This window comes from Pyricularia grisea (genome assembly GCF_004355905.1).
Source record: "Pyricularia grisea strain NI907 chromosome Unknown Pyricularia_grisea_NI907_Scaffold_1, whole genome shotgun sequence".
In the NCBI taxonomy this organism is placed as follows: Eukaryota; Fungi; Ascomycota; class Sordariomycetes; order Magnaporthales; family Pyriculariaceae; genus Pyricularia; species Pyricularia grisea.
The window spans coordinates 791,650-805,097 of NW_022156716.1; the positions used below are offsets into that span (position 1 = coordinate 791,650).

The following is a 13,448-nucleotide window of genomic DNA, read 5'->3' on the forward strand; positions in this document are numbered from 1 at the left end:
AAAAAAAAAAAAAAAAAAAAAAAACAGTAAGGATAAAAGAAGACCCTGGAAGCAAAGCTGAGGTCCCTAGCCAGCCACAAGACTGGGTTGTACCTCTGGTTGCTTTTCCTTTTCATGTTTCTTTTTATTTCATCGTTCGCTTTTATCTAATCACCATTCCAAGACATGCCCTTTGCACACCAGGTTCCCGGATCGGCCGAGTCGAATCTAACCATTCAGGTCTAGTCTATGTCTCTTGATATCTTGTCCTCTTACACCTTTGACTTACGCAATCAGACCACTTTTCTTTGCTGTCTACCATGAGGTTGGTTGCAAACTATTTTGTACCCTTTTTTTTTCGTACGCTGTGCTGGTCTCAAGCCTCCCTAATTCGCTGTAGGTTGTTGTGGCTGGCTAGGTACATGATGGTTTTCATCAATTGCCAGCAGAAGAAAGATCTCCGGGGAGGAAGACGCAAGCAATTTCCCGACGGCACTTTTCCCCCCTTCCTATAGAAAGCAGCAAAACGAAAAAAAAAAAAAAAACCACCGAGAGAAGAAAAGAATGAACCACAAGCCACAGTGATATTTATACTTTTAGACTCACTCTCGCTGCACATCGTCATCAAAGAAATAAATAAACTGTTCCCCGTTCCTCTTCGGGTGCAAATACTTCTCCCCTTGACATTGAGACAGGGTCACCATGGACCCCCGGGGGGGGAGAAGATATCTTCTACAAACGAACATGGACAACAAAAGAAAAAAAAAATAAGAAACAAGACCAGAAATGAATGTCTCAGGGGAGACACTAGACCCAAGCCCCTTTTCCCCGCGTCTCGACACAAGGCAAGACATTCTGTATATCACGACGTAAAAGAGTTAGCCGTACGAGAAAAAAAAACAAGAGACAAGGTCAAGGGGGCCGGAACACGAGAAAGGAGGGGAGGAGAGGGATAAGAAAGAGAAAAAAAGGGTAGATAAATAAACAAAGCGAGTTTAAAAAAAATCAAAAGAAAGAAAGAAATGCGTTCATGAATTTAGATAAATCTTTTGTCAAAAAAAGGACATGGTTCTTCTTTTTTTTGGGCAGCATATCCTTGTGTATCCAGATGATGAACTGAACCTAACAAATTCCCCAACGGAATCATGCCGCACCAAAACAAACCATCCCCATGTTTTCCATGTTTTCCATGTTTCCCCCTCTCGGGCGTAAAAGAAAGCAAAAAAAAGAAAGAAAAGACATTTAGGCGCTCACACAAGCCTTCCCACGAGGCAATGCAAGGGCGTTTACTCGGCTGAACCCCGACAAGTTTTTTTTTTAAAGCCCAAAGCCAACGCCTCTTTTTTTTTTTCGTTTCCCCGCTAGGGGTTTGACGTCAACGGACTAAACGTATACCGGTCCTTGAAGAAAGGCTGTGAAGGGGGGTAAAAAAGACAGTGTAAATAGCTGGACCAGAAGACAATTAAATAAAAATATCCCAAACTAGAAACAACACAAATTTCCAATTCGAATCCTGATGCCCGTAAAAACAAAAACCCCCCTATCTTGAATGTCCCCCCTAAACCCAACGCCGTACACATCAGACAGAAATGCTTCGCCCCTTCTTAACGCCCCCTCCCCCAAATGCCGATGTCGTCACACATGCGAACCCGCCTCGTCCCGCCTCGTGCACACCCTGGAGTCCCCGAGTAAGGACGACGCAGGCGTGCTTCTCCGCCTGTCCGACTCTGCTGGTGGGAAGGGAGTCCCAGCCTCCCCTCTGACGAAACAAGGAGGGCGCCACGAACATGGGGGGTTCAAGATATGCTTACCTTCCCTCCTTGACCTAGCAACTAGTGAGAGCATGGAATGGAAGACAAAGTATATGGACGAGATTAATGCTGTACACTTGGCTCAGTCACCGTTTTAACATAACTGCGAAGAAAAGGATGTGCTTTTTAATGTCTCATCAGAGTAGGTAGTGTATGCATGCGGCATAAAGGTCATCGCCGGTTGTACATGTTACGCAGAATAAACAGCAATGAGACAAAAAGAACGCTAGTCAGAATCCAAGTATACATGTCCAGATGTCTGCTCTGGTGGTTTCGTGCTGTGTCATGACAGTCATGACATGAAAAGCTGAACATATGCAGGTGAAAACAAATACAGGCAATGAAGTGTATGATCTCTGCGCAAGGCAACAAAATGACTGTTATGAGCCCTAGCAGGCTCTATCACTATCCCATACAACCAAAGACAATGCATTGTGGAAGTACTAGCACAATGTGATGCAATGCTGTCTCTCAGCATCGCGCACCCGAAGTCGCGCCCTTTAAAATCATAACAAGTAGCTAGCTAAATTTTTAGCCTTTGATGACCAAGAGGGGAGTAACCATCCTGATATGTAGTATCAGGGGCGAGGCGCTGGCTGAGCCCAATTAGTTTCATTGAGCATCTGCCGCACAGCAGCGAGCAAAAGGGTATATGGCAGTCCACTTCTCGTACCCATCCAATCTGCCACTGCATGAAGGCCGGCTCGAGTCCGCTGCTGCCGTACCCGTTCGGTTATGGTCCAAGAACCACGCCGGTATCTCCTATGCAACATGCTTATGCGCGCGTTGACTGGCATCGACGTGGACCGTGAGCGCCGACTGGGGGCGCCTGGCGGGGTTGTCACCCGCCCCTCGTCACTGTCGTCGTTGCCATCATCGACCGGCACCCACTCTGCCTGCCCATCAGTATCCGTTGCAGAACGAGTCTCTAAAAATCTCGGTCGCCAAATCAGCGAGTCGATATGCGAGTCAACGAAGCGACGCAAGTTTGCGTCGCTGCGCCAACCGAGCACAGCGCTGACCCCCACAGTAACCAAGAATACCATTTCGTCCACATCTACATCCAGTAACCGGCCTCCAAGCAGATGAACAATATTCCTCGTCCCTGTCCGTAGAACGGACATAAGCATCGTGGCATTGTATGGCGGGGCATCTCCACTGCTACGCTCTCTCTCCTGGTCAGACAGGACGACTTGATACTCTCCCTCGCGCAGCCGCAGTACTGTGCCATCGACGGCCCACCTCCTTGAAACTGGGCGTTCGACCCGGTGTGTGATCGAGGTAAAGCCATTCGGGTTCGGCCAGCGCTCGGACCAATCCCGCGGCAACATCCCGATTTGGTCGAGTATGATAGCGCGATGGTGCGCTACTACCAAGTTGTTTTCGTTTGCAGCCCGAGGGACTACGTTCGTGCCAGTTACAGGTGACTGACTGGCAAATATGTCTTGCCGAAGTCCCGCCAGCAGCGCATTTACTGCGTCATCTAACCGTCTGTCAAGTGCCCCGAGACTCAGCAGTTCGGAAACTGAATATCGAGTCAGAGGAGGACTGGGAGCCGTGTGCAAAATAGAAGGCGCCGGAACAGTGGCATTCATGTTGGATACTTCAGTAGGCCTGCTCGGTAGAGGAATGTTCGTATCGTCAACAATGTCGATGGAAGGATTGTAAAATGGTGGTGATATATAATGAGGTGGCGGTAATGATGCATCTTGGGCACCTACGGCGTCGCCTGTACCGTCTCTACCGAGACTAAAGTCAACCGGATTGCCCCCCAAAGCCCAGCTATGGCCAGCTGACCCGTGCCCATGTTCGGCACCCTTCTAGTGACTGCCGCCACAGCCCTGGTTGATCTGCCAGAGAGCCCCTTTAGCCCTCTCGCGCACATCAAGCTCCGAGTCGTGTTGTTGAAGGCTCTTGAGCCTGTCGACCAACCCCAAGTGAGCAAGCTGGTCGGCTCGCTCTTGCGACTTGGTCGCGTCAGATGTATCATCTCGCCATGTAAGGTTGCTAAGAAGTTGGCATATCGCTACTCGTACTTCCTTGTCGTTACTGGAAAAGTGCGGTGCCAGTAGCCGCAGTAAATCAGCTTGTGATATTACAATCTGCCTGTGCCGCGGCACGCTTGCTGCGATATGGACCAATATGTTGATGACTGCCTCAACCACCTTCACATGCGGATAAACGACGCGGGCTGCTGGGTTGTCGCCGTTGTGGCCGGAAGACCTGCGATTGAACGGGTTCACAACCCGTGACCTGAGCTTAGTGGATAGTATGTGGAATAGTCGATCCTGGCCTATGACGTCGAACAAATAGTCGACCATCTCCTCTGTATCCTGAGGTTGATCCAATCCGGCCGCGGTTGCGCCCGCACCGTGATTTCCCGCAGACGAAGTAACAAGTAGGTTCCGGATGAAGTGGAGACCTTGTTCTTGAATTTCGAGGTCCTCTTTCCTGGCTTTGCGCACCGGGTTCTGTTCTATGTCACGCAGTTCGGCCAGTTTGCTCTCAGCACGACGTAGCCTGCCAGTCCTGCTACGTTCGTGACTGAGTCGGGCTTGTTCATAACGAGGCGCAGTGGGACCCCAAGCTTCGTCGCCATGGCTGCTTTGGTGTTCATCTTCGGGGCGATCCATTTCTACATCTTCGTCTAGTGATGCTGCTGATTCGCCCGGTGTGTTGCGGTTTTGCCTAGACTCACCCTGTGCCCTGTCCAAAAGAGCTTGATCTTCTATGTCTTCGGCAATAATGCGCGCCAACCAGTTAGGGTCCAAAACCTCCATGCAAGTCTTCTTCATCTCTGGCCTCTGCCCAGAAATCAAGTGCTTGAGTGCCCACAGCGCATTCAGCCTCAGTGAAGGTGTAGCAGAGTGGGCGTGGTCGCAAAGAACCTTCATGATCCCGAGGTCCAGAAATTTCTTCAGCAGTTGATTGCGTTGTTAGCTCAATAATGAACCGGATGATTTGTGGTATATACCATGGTTGTCAGAACTCACCTCGCGCATTGGGCTGAAGTCAGTCAGCAGATTACAGACTGCCGCGGTAGCAGCAGTCTGAACATCCGCGTCTGGATGGCGCAAAAGTTTGTACAAGGGATCTATAACTCCCGAATCTTGGAGGGTGGTTCGAATGATGGCGACAGATCGTGCCAGCATCCGAATGGTATGGCAAGCAGCGATGAGTACTTCAGTTGGGTTTTTGTTTTGCGTGTCGGTGTCCGTGGTATCCTTACCGTCATCTGAAGATCTGTTGTTTGTTCTCGCAAGCTGTTCGCGCATCGAGGGCGTTGGCCGGGACCCTGCGACCTTGGTAGGCTGCTCGCTGAGGGACTCGATTATGAAGGCAAATCCATCCTGATCACAAATTGCCTTTCGATATTCGTTCTTCGAGGGTAGTGCTGCCAGGGCTTTGAGGGCATTTTCCCTCAGTTGTAACCGGTGCCTATGTAATGGAAGCTGAGCATGCGAGTCTGTCACCGAGATGGCGTCCACAAAACCCTCGGCTTGATCCTCTCTGGGTGTAGGACTCCATATCTTGAGGTTGTTCTTCGTGGAGGGCAGGTATTCGTAAGCTTCCTTCAGAAGTGTACATGTGGTCTTGACAGCCTGGCCATCAAAGGCAGCCTTCTGAAGAACTTCGCTGTCAGTGATCAAATGGGCCAGTACAAGGAGGGCACGCTCCTGCATAGACCATCTCGCAGCAGTTTCACGCTCTACCCAGGCCGATGAAGCTGGCACTGAAGGGTGTTCACCGCTCTCATTGAGTATCTTCATCAAAAGTGGAATGACTAGTGCTGCCAAAGCTGCCTCTCTGCACTTGTGCGCAAAGCCGGCCTTATACAATGACGTGAGCACGGATACTGCCAGCAAACTCTCCAAGCCAGTCGTGGACCTGACCAGGGCAATGAGCCAGGGTATCAGAGGAACCTCAGCATCCTCGCCGCTATCGCCAGCCGTATGGGTAGGCTGGAAGAGGCGAGATTCCCATCCGGCGTTTGTACTTGTCCTGCCAATCGTGAAATGGGACCCAGATGCAGGAGCTACTGGTGGATAAGTAGGAAATTGAGGCGCCGGGCCTTTCTCTTTGCACGGTGTAGCGGGAAGCAGGTGATCAACTGCTCCGAGGGTAGGCGGACGTGATAGGCCCAATCCTACACTCTCCAACGCGTCCCACGTGGCCCGAAGTTCCCCAGATGGCGGCCTGAAGTCCATGCTAGGAAAAACAGCGAGTATAGAGGGCGAATACAGGAGCATACAGGCCCGTAATCTTGACTTGGCCACAATAGCGTTTATAGCTTCCAATATTGCAACCAAGCTTGTCCCACATGGCGCAGGTTCTGGCAATGCCTCCCCCAGGCCCTCATTCTGCGCAACAACGTCAGCACCCGGAACAACCTCGCCGCGGGCGACCACGATACTGGCAAGTTTCGTGGCTAACGCATCCAGTATGCCGGAGTTTGCGATTGAAACCTGGTGTCGTTCTTCCCAGCAGAGCGCCCCAAGGAGCCCTGTGACAGTGTTCACCAGGCTGACTGAGACAATGGGAAACGTGCCAGGAGATACAAGAATACTGCGTATTGACTCGAGATGGGGTTCGGCGAATATCTCGTCGGCCAAGGTTACTCGTTGTACGGGGCAAGCGGCGGAGGCCAATGTGGCGGCATCGGTATAGGCTCGAAGGGCTTTGATGGCAGCAAGGACGATGCGAGGGTGGTTTTCTGTCGGGCACAAGTTTTCGAGAAGGGCTGGAAGTGATCCAGCAGCATGTAGCGGCGCAAGAAATGTTGGACCACCTGCAATGATAACTCGTCAGCAAATGGGTCACGGCATCTGCAGGCGCGCCACCAAGGACCACTACTTACCATGTGCGAAGCCAGCAAGAATTTGGATTGTTTGCAAGCGCACTGATTCCTCCTCAGAGAGTGGCTTCAACATTGTGGAGTAAGTCTTTGTGTCCTTGCCATTAGGCTTGGCCTGGGATCTACTGCTGCGCAGGATCTGGACGACCGGCTCGAGGATGCCAAGAACAACCCATCTCTGCTGGCGCTGGACATGTCCAATGATCTCAGTCTTCAACTGACGAAGGAGCAAATATTGCTCTGAGAATGACCTTGCGTTTCGGAGCTGGACAAGAAGCGCCGGGGCAGGGGCGCGAGCCATGGCGGCGGGACGACAGCCCAGATGACCGGGACTGGATCTTTGCTGCGACTTCAGACCCGAAGCAAGCGACTAGAGGATTGCGGCGACTTCGGGTTTGGGCAAATCAATTGGGAGAGGTTGCAATCGACGAAATCGCAAATGATGTTGAGCAAAGGGTGTAAGGAGCCGCGGTCACAGCGTGGGTCGCAGCGTGTCGATTCTTGGGAGGAGGATCTAGAACTAGAACCAGCCAACGCACAGGCACGGGTCCACGGGTCCACGGAATGTCGTCAATGTAGCAAGAATCGTACAAAGCTCGCCAGGTAGTGATGCTAAAGACGATGAGATTTGGTGATTAATCAGTACCTATTAAGAGAGAGGCAGAGAGGCATACATGGGCTTTATTTCTAGGCTAGGTTGGAAGTGTGATGTTCACATTAATCTTGGGTTTGGTAGTTGGTGGATAAGTGATTGGAAGCCACGCCCAACCGTCACTGACAAAGGTGGGTGACAAAGGTACACGAGCAATGTACCTACCCTACACATTTAGGCTGGTAGTGACATCGACAGCAACCTCTCGGACCTGAATAGATCGCTCACCTAATTGGAAGGTACAGTCTGGGTGGACTAGTTAGTGTACACAGTTAGGTATCTCGATCCTTTTGCGCACACTTAATCAGACATCAGTAGCTTACTGCCTGCTCGTAGGAATATGAAATCGCATCCAGCTTCTAATGTTCTCTTACATCATTTTGAACGACAAGAATGATGCCATCTATGCTCATGGTATGGATTTCAGCCCCAAAATTAAAGTGGGTCCAGTACGGCAAGTTTGACCCGACGGATGCCATCAAAGTCGCCGCCCTGAGCGGGATTGGATTGCTTTCCAAGGTGGGGACGAAGAGAAGGAAAAAAAAAAGAAGAAAAAAAGCGATCCGGACGACTACGAAACACATTGCAAGACCCCATTGACCCAAAGGGATTCTACTTAATGACAAGTGTTAGACGAGCCCTTATGTCTGCTGGAAGGGGTGCAGGGCCAAATACGTCTTTCGGTTGAATGAAGACGAGTAGATGTTATAGCTTCACATTAGTTTAGTATATGGGTTTTTTGCCACAGCTGCGCCTTTGGTGTTCTGGCTTCAAGACTACTACATGCAGTTGGGGCAGTTGTCGAACTAGCGTAAACGATATTTTTGGCAGACGATAGTTCGAAAGCTATGTTGAAAAGATGTAAACAGGCTTGACAGGCAGGGTTCACCTATTCTACTAAGCCGCAGTACATTCCAACTTGATAGAAGCAGATTCTCTCGGGCGTTCGTCGAGCCTACCAATTTTGCGAGCATTGCATTGGGAAACCAGTGTATACTTGTTACATGCTTAGAGCAAAGGACAGAGGCAAGAGAGGGCTCATCACTTGACTCTTAGCAGAAGATGTGTTATCTATGCGCTTAGTCTAAGTAATCTGTGCAATATTTTGATTCTCACGTGGTGAACTGCCGCATCAAACGGGTTAGGTAATACTGTAGTGTAGCATGGCTAATCACCGTCATTCAATGTGATGTAACCTCTGTCAATCGAGTACTATACACTTTTGCAGCATTGCAACCCACACTGTTCTATGTGGCCGCCGTAGCCTTGCGTCTAAGGCGGTATGTTGTAGTAAGCCCTCGTGCAGTATTGTGTTGGCCAGACCAAGTTTTGAGCCAGTAACGTGTAGGGGCGGAATTTTTATTTGGGAAATTGCGGGTGCATTAAATGACGTGAGAGAAGATCTCCGGCAGAGCAAGCATCGTGAAGCAATAAATATGGTATGAACCCGGGTGCTTGCCGCCAGTGCATCCAGTCAAAAACAAAATAGGTTATCATTCTGTTTGATAAACAAACTTCCGATTATCGGCGCCGGATTCTTTTATTTTTCATCTCAATCGTGACAATTTCGCTTCTTTTTGGCTCCTTTTTTTTTTCTCCCCTCGAGCGGCTTTTACACACGATCAATCCGTTGTATCCGTAAATTAAACGAATAAGTAAGTCACCTGCAAGAATAACTATTGTGGGGACACAGGCACTGCCAATGCATTTACCATCGATTGCTAAGTAATAAAGAGAGAGTCTTCTGTCTCTTCATTTCTACTCTGTCTATCACTTCAAGAAGAGTCGGCCTGGAGGTACGAAGTACGAAATTCGCTTTATCCGATCCGGCCTTAGCGAGCTTTTACGCAGTAGCTAAAAATTCAAGGTATCCACCCATCCCCAGCATTGGAGGGGAATAGAGTTTTGCGGAGGAGGTCGCAAGAAGTGAAGCGAGGTTGGTTGACAGCTCATAAGACAGTGCAGGGTGATTATAGGTAACTGTTGTCAACCTGGGAGGAGTTTGCAGCAATTTTTGCTGTTCACGAGCAGCACGCGCGACAGTAACAAACAGCAGGCAACAACAAAGGTATGGCAGGGTAGGCCGCCGCTTTTCACATTGGATCACATCACACGACACCCGACTGATTGCGTGCCGATTGACCCCTCATCGCCAATTCGCTACAACCTTAGTTTGTGGCTAGGGTACTTATCAACCAAAGGAGAGACGATACCGACCTTGCCTTAGCTTCATCACCAAAAGGCGCGCCGGGTGGATATCCGCTGCAAAGCCCATTCCCCGTCTCCATTTTCCACACCCCCGCCCACTCTGCCCTTGCGTCGTACATCCTTCCCAGGTCAGCCAATCGCCGTCCCGTCATTGACGGCGTGTCTGGTCGCTGCAATCCATTTGGAGGAGAGCCGACCCTCTCTGCTGCGTGCAACACCCTGGCGCACCGCAGAAAAAATCTAGAAGGCAGCAGCCCCCAAAAGCCCTCTTCGTCTTTGGGCGTGCGGGACGAATAAACTCCACAAGCTGCACTAAAGGGAAACCAGTCTTTGATACCATACTATTTCTGGGACAGACCGCATCGACCGACCAGATAGGCCATTTACCGTACCGCCGGAACCGGACGAACAGCACCAGGGAATGGGGAGAACGATCTGGCGGGGATCATGTTGACGAGGTCTCCCGCCGCACCACATCCGCGCTCGTCCAATGCGTCGCCCAGTTTCCACCACACCTTCCACTATGCGCCCGCAACCGCCGCCGCCTCCGCCGCACCCGCACCCTCCCCCCCGTCACGACTCCCCGTCCCCGTCCCACTCCTCGCCAAGCCCCGACGCCCCTCGTTGTCGTTCTCGCCGTCCCAAGTCCTGCCTGCTTCGGGGCCACTGAGCCGCACCGACGCCCCCTCTCCGGCTGCGTCTCCCGCCGCGGCCCCAAAGCGCTATGTCGCTGTCGACGCCGGTACACAGTACTCTCCTATGGAGCCGATCAACTACTTGGCAACCTTACATGCGAAACAGAACCTGCACGTAATACCCGACGAGCCACCCCCGACCCCGGGCCCGAAGCCCATGACGCCGGGCGTAGAGCAGGGCGCTGCCGCCGCCGCCGCAGCCTCAGCTACAGCTCAACAGCCCCCGACATCGGCATCATCGGGCCCGGTCCCTAACATGGCTGTGACCGTAGAGCCCAAGGCCGTGACGTCCCCCGCCATAAAGAGGCGTAATTCTCAGGCTATTGCCTCAAATAGCGGGGATGCGGCCACTCAGGCCCAAAATATTCCACAAAAACGCGCAAAGCCGACGAGACCTCCACCCAAGGTCCTGCCGCAACGATATGAATTGTGTGAAGTCGAGGATATAGTCGTCTTGATAGCACACATGCTCGGCGAGTTAATTGAGACCAATGATGCACTGGCTCTCAAGTCGGGTCATTTGACAAGGTTTCATTCACGGTTAGTAGTCATCTTTCTCCTCTATGAGATGGAAAACTATTGAGACAGGAAACACGCTGACATTGATTATCCATTTATATTCAGAACCGCACCTGGTATCTCAGTATTGGAATACCTCCACCGTCTCGCCAAGCACGCGACGCTGTCACCCCCTCTCCTCCTCTCCATGGTCTATTACATTGACCGGCTGTGCGCCTTATATCCCGACTTCACCATCAACACGCTCACAGTACACCGTTTCCTCATCACGGCAGCAACGGTTGCGGCCAAAGGTCTATCGGATCTCTTCTGGAATAACACTACATATGCGCGTGTGGGCGGCGTCCGTGTGGCTGAACTCAAACTCTTAGAGCTCGAGTTCCTCTACCGGGTGGACTGGAAGATTGTCCCCAACCCGGACGTTCTCGTTGCGTACTACAAAGGGCTTGTGGAGCGCTGCCCGGGCTACGTACTACAGGGCTGCGAAGGGGATCAGCAACCCGGTGCCCAAGCGGATGATGAAATAGAAGACTATGATGATGAATTGGATGAGGACGACGACGATGAAGAAGATGTCGCCGATGATGATGACGCGAGCTCCGAGGACGACAGCGCCAAGAATGGGAGGTAGCCACTCCTTCCTGAAGCTTTTTTATCCGTGTCTTGGTTGGACGGCAAACTGGTTGTCCAACACAGGCCGAGCTTTCAAATTATTGGTAACTTTAGTGGTATATAAAATATGACAGTGGGGGGGTCTTGGGTTCTGTTCGTTGGGAATTTGAGGAAGGACTGCTGCATAGCATGGGATCTTTTGGTATTCATTCATCTGGTTAGAGGGGTTTTTTTTTTTTTTTTTCCTGCGCTCGTTTTGTTTTTCACTTTGGTGACGTTCATCTTCCCCAGCGTCTACTTTCTAAAGTCTTTGTTTCTACTTTCTTCTTTTTCTTCTTTTTCTGGGATACCCCGATGATTACAAGGGAGATATGGGATTCATTACGCTTGTATACTCTACACCACGTTCGAGGAAACAAGCCACAATGCAACTCCGGCCTGAAAGTCAAAAAGTCTAATTTGTGAAATTGCTAGTGCGAATGCACACGACAAGAAGTAGATGCAATGATATTGATTTGCGGTAGGAAGGAGACAAGAAAAAATATACATTTATTCAGGTTTCAACGTCGAAGGCCTCTACAGCGACCGAGATAAACAGTCCCAAGCGCACAAAGCCGCCTGCTGACCGAGTCGATTGAGTGGGCCCCACCCAGCGTAGTGATTGCACCGTACACTCGGTAGCTGTGGGGACTCGGATTGCTTGAGTGACTTGTCCAGGCCTTGCCAAGCGGACTTACCTGGAGGTGGTACTAGGAAAGCAAACAACGTCTATCAACTCCACGAAGCGTCGCGGCAAATCTGCAACAACCAGCAACCAACCAAGAAATCGGTTCGAGCCCTCAAAGTCCTAAGTCCCCCAGATGCCGCGCCACCAGACGCAACACCCACGATGATACTCCAACACATCCTCGCGCTCCTCGCGGCAGCCGCACCTCTCGCCCTGGCAGAGCCGCAAACCGCCGCCATCTACATCCAGCCCATCTCGTCCTCCTCGCCAGCACCGCCGGCCCCGCTAGCCGAGATAACCTACGACCTTGCCGAGGCGAGCGACCCGACGGCGCAGGTGACATCTTTTGAGCCGCCGGAGCTGCCAGAGTCGGCATCGCTCGTGCGCATCGGCGTCTTTGACGCAGCGGCCGATGAGTGGCTGTCGTCGACGTCGGTCGCCAGCGTCGACAACTTCAGCAAGGGCTACTCGCCGCATTTCGTGCTAACCCTCGGCCCGCCGGGTGTTGCTGGCGGTGAGGAAGGGCCCGCGCCCGTCATCATCGGGGCCGCCGTCAAGGGTGTCAAGGTCGACGCCGGCGCTACCAGGGATTTTGGGCCGCAGGCGGTCCTGGTGAGTGGTGAGAGGGCACCGCAGCCGGCGCTGAACCGGCCCGTCGTGCTCAACAAGGATGGTGCTGGTCGCGGTGGAGAGGTTGAAGAGAAGACGTTTTTGCAGAAGTGAGTTTGGAGCGAGCCTCGCCACCCCCCACTTTTTACCCTGCTTGGGTGTATGTGGTTGTTGTTCTTGGATGAAACTTTACTAACCAGGGCGCTGTTTGCGATCTAGGTACTGGTGGGCACTGGGACTGTTGGCGTTCGTTATGGTTACCGGCGGTGGATCCGATAAATAGACAGGATGCTGGTATATAAAGACCTATGATGGTTTGAGTGATGGGCCTGGTCGGAGTACGGAACTAGGACTATGAAACCACTATTCGCCTATATAATGAAAGCATGGCCTGTGGTATTGCCATCCAGTTCTTCAAACTAAAGCTTTACATGAAGCGGTTATAATAGTCTAGTGCCAGTGCTTCTGATACATATGCTCATTGGAATGGAGGGGAGGTCTATAATAGTCGCCTACGCCGATATATTAAGACCATTTAGTTTCTCGTGGCTGGGTCTTCAAAAGATGCCCGTGCCATGTTTGTCCCAGTAACTTCTTGGTATTGGCCTCGCTGGCTTCTAAGGAGATTTGTGGTTGCCCAAGGTAGGTACCTACCCTGCACCGCAATCACCACGCCACACATCTTGCGTTTATTCATCCATAGCCATCAAAACTCTTTCCAGGCCTTTCATGCAATATTTGGACATGCAGAAAAACACGGTTATCTACCTCCCGTGCAGCT

At 51.4% G+C, this 13,448-nt stretch overlaps 3 protein-coding genes across 3 annotated transcripts; 2 read left to right on the plus strand and 1 right to left on the minus strand.

The window, feature by feature from the left end:
- Window positions 1-1,949: 1,949 nt before the first annotated feature.
- On the minus strand, window positions 1,950-6,946 carry PgNI_00192 (uncharacterized protein; the record flags this gene model as incomplete). The annotated part of the gene is made up of 3 exons (XM_031120275.1): window positions 1,950-4,705; window positions 4,784-6,579; window positions 6,649-6,946. The coding sequence occupies 3 exons, from the start codon at window positions 6,944-6,946 to the stop codon at window positions 3,611-3,613; spliced, it is 3,189 nt and encodes a 1,062-aa protein (XP_030986453.1). The 3' UTR covers window positions 1,950-3,610.
- A 2,482-nt stretch (window positions 6,947-9,428) lies between these two features.
- On the plus strand, window positions 9,429-11,575 carry PgNI_00193 (uncharacterized protein). The gene is made up of 2 exons (XM_031120276.1): window positions 9,429-10,740; window positions 10,825-11,575. The coding sequence occupies exons 1-2, from the start codon at window positions 9,953-9,955 to the stop codon at window positions 11,348-11,350; spliced, it is 1,314 nt and encodes a 437-aa protein (XP_030986452.1). The 5' UTR covers window positions 9,429-9,952; the 3' UTR covers window positions 11,351-11,575.
- Window positions 11,576-12,066: 491 nt separating this feature from the next.
- PgNI_00194 (uncharacterized protein) lies at window positions 12,067-13,265 on the plus strand. The gene is made up of 2 exons (XM_031120277.1): window positions 12,067-12,777; window positions 12,887-13,265. Exons 1-2 carry the CDS (start codon window positions 12,221-12,223, stop codon window positions 12,948-12,950), a joined length of 621 nt encoding a protein of 206 aa, XP_030986447.1. The 5' UTR covers window positions 12,067-12,220; the 3' UTR covers window positions 12,951-13,265.
- The last annotated feature ends 183 nt before the right edge of the window (window positions 13,266-13,448 follow it).